The sequence below is a fragment of the Lontra canadensis genome, unplaced genomic scaffold (genome assembly GCF_010015895.1).
Source record: "Lontra canadensis isolate GAN:19392208 unplaced genomic scaffold, GSC_riverotter_1.0 scaffold48, whole genome shotgun sequence".
Lineage (NCBI taxonomy): Eukaryota > Metazoa > Chordata > Mammalia > Carnivora > Mustelidae > Lontra > Lontra canadensis.
Window position 1 is genome coordinate 8,932,471 of NW_022631042.1, and position 9,653 is coordinate 8,942,123.

General features: G+C 37.9%; 1 protein-coding gene across 3 annotated transcripts in view; it reads right to left on the reverse strand.

Moving 5' to 3' along the window:
- The window catches only part of FBXL13 (F-box and leucine rich repeat protein 13), a 236,611-nt gene that overhangs the window by 94,447 nt on the left and 132,511 nt on the right, over window positions 1–9,653 (reverse strand). For all 3 annotated transcript variants that reach the window (XM_032873296.1, XM_032873295.1, XM_032873294.1), the window contains one exon: window positions 2,003–2,132. In XM_032873296.1, coding sequence (XP_032729187.1) covers window positions 2,003–2,132 — 130 coding nt within the window. The remainder of the gene's footprint in view (window positions 1–2,002; window positions 2,133–9,653) is intronic.

Below are 9,653 nucleotides of genomic sequence, written 5' to 3' on the forward strand. Positions count from 1 at the left end.
TATTTTTCTCTGTGATTAGGCCATTTGTGTTTGCTAACTGACACCCAAAAGGAAAGTAAGCAGCTACCCTCCCACAGGGACGGGGAGACACCAGTGCTATTTCCCTTAATGACTACATATCAAAGGATGGCTCCCAGGCCCTTGAGGAAGACATTCCTGGGTTGTAAAACCAGCAAGAAGTTTTTTTTTTTGTTTGTTTGTTTGTTTGTTTTTTTAAAGATTTTATTTATTTACTTGACAGAGTGAGAGATCACAAGTAGAGAGGCAGGCAGAGAGAGAGAGAGAGGGAAGCAGGCTCCCTGCTGAGCAAAGAGCCCCATGCGGGACTCGATCCCAGGACCCTGGGATCATGACCTGAGCCGAAGGCAGCGGCTTAACTCACTGAGCCACCCAGGTGCCCCCAGCAAGAAGTTTTTAATGAGGTTCTTATCTATCTCCAAGACATCAAAGAAAGAATATACAGTTGCAAGTTTTCTAAAATAAATGCTCTAAGTAAAGGGTAGTCAGGGGCTAGAGTTTAGTCAAGCTAGAGAGAATGTTAAGTCCATCTCAGTCTTTTAAGAGTGATGGTAGAGGGGTGCCTGGGTAGCTCAGTGGGTTAAAGCCTCTGCCTTCGGCTCAGGTCATGATGCCAGGGTCTTGGGATGAAGCCCTGCGTCGGGCTCTCTGCTCAGCGGGGAGCCTGCTTCCCTCTCTCTCTGCCTGCCTCTCTGCCTACTTGTGATCTCTGTCAAATAAATAAATAAAATCTTCAAAAAAAAAAAAAAGATTGATGGTAGATGTTGACATTTAGCAAGCTACACACCCGAAGATCAGAAATAAGTGTAATTTCGAGATGTTTCAAGCCTCACTTGGAGCCCTCTCCACCTTTTCCCTGCATTCTCCCTACTGCCTAGTGTACCAGGGAACCATGGAATGCCAGTGACAGTGAGTAGCTAAGTTCTGTCCATTTAAGAACTTGGAGGAGAAACCCATACTATGCCTGTATTCCCTCTAGGGGACTCTACCTGCCCACGGATGTACCAACTGGTGCTTATAAGGGCACCAGTACCACGTGCTTTCACTGGGTGTACAACCTCGGGAGACTTGCTCTCTTCATTTCTGAATGGGCATAATCAGTACACACTACATAGCATTCGTATGAGGAATGAATCTGATCTGTGTAAAGAACTCAACATTGTGCCCGGCATAGAACACCAACTCAACAAATGGTAACAACCAACGCTTCAGCCACTTCTCATCTGTGCTGGTATATGATTTTCACAGAAAGATGGACATACTATGATACTAACATTAACAAAATACACAGAGAGGTGGAAGAAAAGAAGTTAAAAGTATCATGACTTAAATCTACAAGAAGAAACTACCAATGAGACAGTAACTATTTCCAAAGTGCCATGGCCTACCCCCCACAACTACACCGTATTTTCTACCCAAAATTTCCTTCATTTTGTTCCCTCAAACATTTCCCCATGTACATCTCAAACCTTCCTGTTATTTAGTCCCAGGATGCAATGTAATTTTAAAAATTACAATCTTTGTTGTATTTCCTTTGTTACATTTAGCACTTACGGCGTTTTACCCAATGCTATTTATTTTTTGAAAGCCCCTGAGGGAGCTCATTGACTTTTCAGGAAGTGCTTTGCAAATCCTCCCCCAAAAGGTTTTTCCTTTGTTTGTATCATGGTAGCAATTCTAAAGTTTTCAACATTTGGACTCTGGTATTATAATTGGGCTCAAAGTATCTACACAGAAGTGGTCTGTTTCCTCATCCAATGAGCTCGGCCTGTGTGTGGATGTGACACTCCAGTGGAAGGAAGCCAAGAGCCTATAGTAGCAATCCTGGGGAAATTTTAAGCAGCTGTGGCTATGTAATTCAAAACCTCTGAAAACTTGTGTTGCAGTCCGTGCCCAGCATTAGTATAACATGAGGGCTGGATGTAGTCCGTCCCCCGGAGGACTTCCTCGCCTGCTGCAGGAAAGAGAAGACTGAAAGACAAACCTGGGTGCAGCCGGAAAGGTCCAAATACATGAGCTTGTGGCATCCATTCCCCAAATTCAGGTATCGTAAACCTTTGTCTGTGAACTTTCTGCAATAAGCCAAACTAAGATTCTGTAAATTCTGAAAGTACCTGAAAAGACAGGGGCGAAAGGAGGGAAGGAAAGGGATTATACTTGAGTCGTTTTCCATGTCTTTCATAAGCCACTATGACAAAGAGAAGGAAAACTATCAATCTTTTCTCCTTGCAGATCTTCAGCAGTTGAACGTAATTGTTAATGCTCTTCCTGTTATGTGAAGGAGCTTGGAGTAGTGTATCAGATAATGCATCATTACATTTTAAATAAAAATATAGATTTGCCTAGATTCTTAAGAAGGCTGATGGGGGAGAGGTCTGGGGGTGGGGGACGTTTGTGCAATCATATTGTTTGGACGTTAGTTTGTGTTTGAAACCAAAGTTACAGAGTTTGCAGCATTGTTGTATTTAGGTTTTATCCTTGGAGCACCAAAACAATGTGCAAAACATCTAGATGGACAAACCCTTTGAAAACATTTAAATGGCGATTAACTGTTCATGGCAGTGAGGATTTGGAGCAGAAAGGCGAAGTTAAACATAACAAGCTCCTAAAATGGACATGATAAGCAAATGGTTTGGAAAAAAATTTTTGAATATGCATGATTTTGTATGTGTTTCATTTTTATAGTTAAAGAAAGACTAACTGATATAGAGAGCTTAAAAATGGGTTAAAAAGAACAGTGTGCAAATGAGTTGAGCAACACATGAAGGGAATAAAAACGACATCAGAGGCTATCAATCTCACTGGAGTTCAAACAGATTAAATATGGCATTACCACCATGACCAAAGTGATTGCTTCCAGAAAAAAAGGAGGATTATTAAGATGAGCCTGTACTACCGTGCAAGGGCTTACAGTTTGAGGACATTCTCTGGACAATTTTTCAAGCCTTCCTAAGCCTGGCATTTTTTAAAACTGCAAGAACTCCCACTATTGCTCGCTCTTGTAATGGAATTAACAACATGCTCTTGGTTTCTGATCTGCAACAGTTTAACAGCAAATTGGAAAGCAAAAAGAACAAAAAGTGGGAAGAAGGTGACTCTCTGACCCTCAAAAGCCCACAGATGACTAGTAAAATTTACTTTCACGTAAATGGGAAGTAAGATATGCAAGTATTGACAGTTAATCAGATTTATTCCTAAAATTTGGAAAACACATCTATGTGATATATAATGATTCCTATTCCATAGTGACTGATTTTATGCAGAACACACATTCCCCTCTAGCAATGTCCATGAGATTCTACAGAACAAAGAGGGACGCCATCTGGGTTCCCCCGTGGCTGTGGGCAGGGCCGTGCAGCAGAAAGCAGCACTAATATCCCCAGGACACATCCCCTCTCCTGGGGCCCTTGAGTTAACCAAGGGCTATGCCAAAGTTTTGGGAACACTTTGTCTTTCTCTCCCTTGGGGGTACCCTTGTGATTCAATGGAGCAAAGTACAGTTTTCTTGGGGTGTGTGTGGGAGGTTGTCATTTCTAACAAACCTTTAGCTCTCTAATTTAGAGAAAGGAATAGTAAGGCAGACAGCACAACACAATGGAAAATACACGAGGTTTTGGAATCTGACCAAGTTGGATTCAGATTTCAGCCCTGACACTTACTGCAACTTCCCAAATCTCTCAGAGATTGTTTCTGCATCTGTTAAGTGAAGATTATATTATCTCTCTCTCTCTCTCTTTTTGTTTTTTAACCCTGACTGTGTTCAGCTTTCCTGAATCCTAGTTTTCTCATCTGTAACATGGATATAATTCCATCCACTCTTTGCTCTCAGAGGTATGACAATTACATGAGAACATAGATGTAAAATATTATATTAAAGATGACTTTTGATGATTGAAATCAGTAGGTAGAAGCTTGGAAATATATATATTCTTGCTATTACTACTTCAAATAATAGTGTATTAATTATTCTTATGAAGTTTGTACTATCTTCTTCCACATAATGGAATGGCTATCATCTGACAAAAGTAGCACATACAACTGATTCCAAGACTTTGGGAGACCTCACGTTACATCTACACCCTTATTTTGTTCAAGGTTTAATGCCCTTTTTAATCTGTTTGAACTCCAGTGAGACTGATAGCCTCTGATACAGTTTTTATTCCCCTGATGTGTTGCCCACTCATTTGCAGACTGTTCTTAACCCATTTTTAACCTCTATATACAGTCTGTCTTTAATTATAATAGTGTAGCCGTCACTTACAAAATCATGCATATTCAAATATATGCAAATCAAGCCCAAGCCTATTGTTCGACTTTTTTCAGTCCTTGTGATCAGTTAACAATACTCAAAGTGGGGGGCACCTCGGTGGCTCAGTCGGTTAAGCCTCTGACTCTTGATTTCAGCTCAGGTCATGATCTCAGGATCCTGGGATAGAACCCCACGCTGGGCTCTGCGCTCAGTGTGGAGTCTGCTTGCCCCTCTCCCTCCCTCTGTTTGTTCTCTCTCTCTCTCAAATAAATAAATAAAATCTTAAAACCCACACACACACAAATACTCAAAGTAGGAATGGAATGAGGAGTTTTTCACCTTTTGTGTATAACATATACTCTAGATCTATGGACCCTTCATCAGCATAATGTTTTTAATGCATAAAATAAAACACTTAAAATTACAAAAGCAACTAATTATATTGAAAGATAGCATTATCAAAATTCTTAAAAAACCAAATGAGTGGAATAATAATGTATGTGCTTCTTTATTAGCATATTAAATAACAAGATCTAGTGGCAGAGCTAATAACTACCCCTGATTTTGAAGTAGTGATGAGTGTCAATGATACTTTGAGATACTTGTAACAACTATAATAAGAAAATGTTTGAGATTTATATGGTCAAGAAGTCCCAGGAACTGCTAATACTACTGTGATTTTTCTTAACCTGCATTTCAGTTAGAGCTTAGTGAAAATAGAGATTATTTTTCCCCCATCAAAATTCATGGAACCTCAAATTCTATCCTTGGTCTCCTTGGAGAATCCACTGAGCCCAGGTTGAGAACCTCAGCTTTGGCAAAAGAAGTTGTTCACTGGACTAAATGACTCCCAGACTGAAAGTCCCTAGATGACTGTCTTCAAAATGGAACCTCTTGGGAACCATCAGTTTGAAAACCCAGCACAGGAGAATCCTAAGTGGCCCTGTAGACCTTTCTAGGGATTTACAGGGCCATAGGCTTGAAGCTGTTGGGGATGGGAAAATAATCAGTTGACAGTGAAATCACTTGGCAAATTTTATGCAATACTGCAACTTTTTATTCTGAATTTTGGCAAAAAAGTCCCTTACGTGAGTAAGATCTGGTTCATCATTTTCTCAAGCCAGAGACGACTTGGTATTTCTAATTCTACTTTGAGACAATGTTGGCAGCCTATGTTTATCTTTTCTTCATTATTTGATAAATAAGTGTTTCTAATGGGGGTGGTTCCCTTTGTGATTTATTTTTCTACTGCTACTATAATCTTTAAGAAGTCTTATAGACTTACAGAAACTACAGAGGTCACTTTTTCTCTTTTCTTTTGGCTTTTTTCCATTAACGAATTGAAACCTTCTGTGTTAGATCACCAATACCTCAGGGAATTACTATTGGAAGGAATGAAGAATTATGTATTTAAACAAAAATTTCTCTGAAAAATCACCAAGACAAGGCCTATCTGTAAGAGAGGATTGCAGTAGTTTCTTTTGAGTTAAGGTTTGGGCTTTTTAGTTTCATAGGGACAGTTTTGCATAATAGATTCCTGCAGAAACCCAAATGGAGTGTTTTGACCTCTTATTCGTAGGGTAGACCTTGAGGATGTCCAGTCAAGTCAAGGCAACAGCTTCCTCTGTCTACCCCACTCTGATGGTTACTGGTAAGACTATATTACATGAGAGCACCTATGAATAAGAACTTTCCAAGCCAATTGAAGGGCCTGTATGAAAAATAATCGAACACCATGTCACTATACAAGATGAGGCTCCATTAAGGAGCAAAGATCATAGTAGCTTTATTCTCTCCTATATGCCTAGAATGTCTCCCACATAGTAATTGATCAATAAATGGTGAATAAGAGAATGAATGTTGCTGTTAGGTTTCAAGGAAAGGAGAAATCATTGTGGAATTCTGGTAGATGGTATAGACTTGAGGTTTCAAGGCTATGGCTTAGCAGAGAGGAGGAAAAAGACATTCTAGCTATAGAGAACAAGAAGCATACAGCAATCTGGTAGGAGTTAAGGGCCTCCCTCAGGAAACCTGGGCAGATAGGTTTGATCAGATAACGTTAAAGGACAGTAAGGGAAGAGTCTAGAGCCTAAGCATGTCAAAGACATGACAAGAATATTGTTCCAGGGTGATACTTCTTACAGCATACGGCAAAGCAGATTGAAAGGAAGAGAGACCAAGGGTGACCAGTTAGGATGCTATGGCAAATGAAATGCTGGGAGTGCCAGCTAGGTTGTGGAATGAATGGAAAGGGTTTGATTCAGGAAAAAGCAAACGTCCTGGAATGGGCACGAGCTAACAGCCACCCCCATTTTCAACTTTAGAAAGTTGAGCAAGTCCCTGAAGCAAGTGAGGAAAAATATTCAAATAAGAAGCTGGCAAATCAATGTTGTCAAGAAGGGCAAACAAATTATATTCCTTTGGCAAATTATTTCTTTGGAAAGAAAGGCTAAAGGCCTTGAGAGAGAATGACAACAGCACAAACAACATTTCTCCGGTTATTTATAGTTTAAAGAACCCTTTCGCATACCTAAGCATATTTGAAACAATGGAAAACAGAGCAAAAATAGTCATTATGAGATATATTTTTATCACAGATAAGAAAGTCAGTGCACATTTTTTTTGTATGACAAAAGTCATCAATATCAAGTGCATTTACCCTGGATATTCTTTCAACATCAAGAACTAGAGTTAAAATCAAAACAAAATTCTCATTTTAGGTCCTGTTTTTCTATCTGTTGCTCATTAAATGTACAGCTTCATTTGTACAATAAATGTCCCAGAAACTATGCATGGTTGTAGTATTATTTTAAATTTCCTAGGAGAAATGATTATCTAAAAGTATGCTATCCCAAATCATCTACTTTTTAAGTTCAGATTTTCACATATGGACTTAATGGATTTTATAATATATTCTGTCTCTTTCTACACACACACAAACATATATGCTCTCTCTCTATACACACAAACACATTCATACATGCACATATATTCATGCACATACATATCTCAATATGGAATGCCTAAAGAAAAGTACTGAGCAATATTCTATATTGTAGGACTAGAGAACCTCATAGAACTCCTGAGAGGGTCGGGGCCCTCCACAGTGGTGTCACTGGAGCTGGCTTACACCAGCCCATGAGAGCCAACCATTAGCATTTCTTCCCAACTCCATGATCAATGACATCATTTTGGTAGCTTAAAAATGATCATGGTGGTAGCATTTATACCACAGAAGTCAGAACATCCCCTTAGCCTCTACCCAAACTAGTTATTAAACATTTACTGGAACACAGTTACCCTTGGAACACACTTTGAGAACTACTGATATAGGGAACATAGTATGCCGAAGAAACATATACAGAGATAAAATGATAAGAAAGAAGATGACAGCTTTGAAAAACAGGAATAAAAATTCAACCTATAAATGAAAGAGGATTCTTAAGATTAAACCTGAACAAATGGAATAGAAGAATTAAAAAAGAAAAATACCTTCCCTGGCTGAGAAAAGATCTAAGTTTTAATGTTCAAAGGTTTACTATGTTCCAGGAAAAGTTAATTGAAAGAATACAATTAAGCTGGAAAATGTTTTTAATTTCTCAGTAAATTAAGCATAGTTGCAGAAAAAATATGAACAACAAAGGAACAAAAAAATCAAGCTGGTTTTACACTTCTCTTTAATCCAAAATATCAAAGATTATGGGGCAGTATTTGTAAGATTTTAAAATAAAGTAAGGGACATGATTCAAGAACTATATGCCAAGAGGAGTTGTTCACTGTCCAAGACAAAAGAAAGTTATTTTCAGAAAGCAGTGGCCGAAAATCTAACACCCGTTTATCTTTCGGTTAAAGGGTTCTTAAAACTATATTCCCAGTCATCATGGGATGAATAAAAATCAGAATTAAAGAATAAAGAAATTGTGGAACAAATGGACCATCAATAAATGACAAAACTAGAGTTAGGACTACATAACCATAAATATCATCACAAACATGAAAGTCAATATTAAAAGGAAAGTTAAGGGATTAACAAAAATCACAATTTTCATGTGTTTATATACAAGGGGAAGAAGTAGAGAAGCATCAAGTTCAAGGGAGAATCAAAGTGTATTAGATCTCTAGTCTAACACAGGAGGAGGAGCCAAAGTCATTGTTCCATCATGACTGGTAATTGGAGAAATGCATATTAAAAGCACGTTTCAGAAATACCATACAGGGGTGCCTGGATGGCTCAGTCGGTTAAGCATCTGCTTTCAGCTCAGGTCATGATGCCAGGGTCCTGGGACAGAGCCTGAAGTCAGGATCCGCACTCAGAGTCTGCCTCCTCTCCCTCTGCCCCTCCCCACACTTGTTCCTTATCTCTCTCCAAGAAATAAATAAAATCTTTAAAAAAAAAAAAAACCAAAAACATACAAATAGCCACTGGTTGAAATACAGAACAGAATGTGCACATACCTCTGAAATACCTCAAAACTATAAAAGTCAACCACATAGTTTATATAGCAAAAGGTGAAAGCAATGGATATAGTACAGTAACAGAAAAATCAAAAACATAAAGCAAGATGATAAAAATAAGACCATATGCTCCATTTTGACAGGAAATACTAATCTTCTAAACTAACCTCTTAAAATGGCAGAATGAAAAATTTACAAACAGAAGTTAACTATATGCTTCCTTCAAAAGACAAATCTAAAATATACCAGCACAAAGATTAAAGATGCAGGGATAGAGGGGCATCTGAGTGGCTAAGTTAAGGGGCTGACTCTTAATTTCAGCTCAGGTCATGATATTGGTGTTGTGGGATCACACTCAGCACAGAGTTCTCTCTCTCCCTCTGCGCCTCCCCCTGCTCACATGTGCTCTCTCTAAAAAAATAAATAAATAAAATCTTTTTAAAAATTAATAATAAAAAAATTAAAGTACAGGTATACATAAAGTTATTCCACAGAACCATAAGCAGAAGGAAACAAAGGTGACCATATTAATAGCAAATAAAGAATTCAAGGCAAGGAAACATCAACCAGGATAAAGAATATAATTTTATGTGAAAAAATGCTAAAATCTATAATGAAACATACTACTTATTAATCTTTATATGTAAAATAAAAATATCAAAATAAACTAAGGAAGCTTTATTATAAAAGGCAACCAATATATCACTATTACAGTAAGAAATATCAAGAATTTATACATAGATACACACATACACATAGAAATTTTGTTCTCTAAAAGAACCTCTCTTATTTTAAACATTCATGGATGATTTACTAGAATTATTTTTATGTACTAGTCTACCAAGAAATCTCAATAAATTCCACAAGGTAGAAATAATTCAGTCCAAAAAAAAAAAAAAAAAAAAAGAAAGAAAGAAAGAAAAGAAAAGAA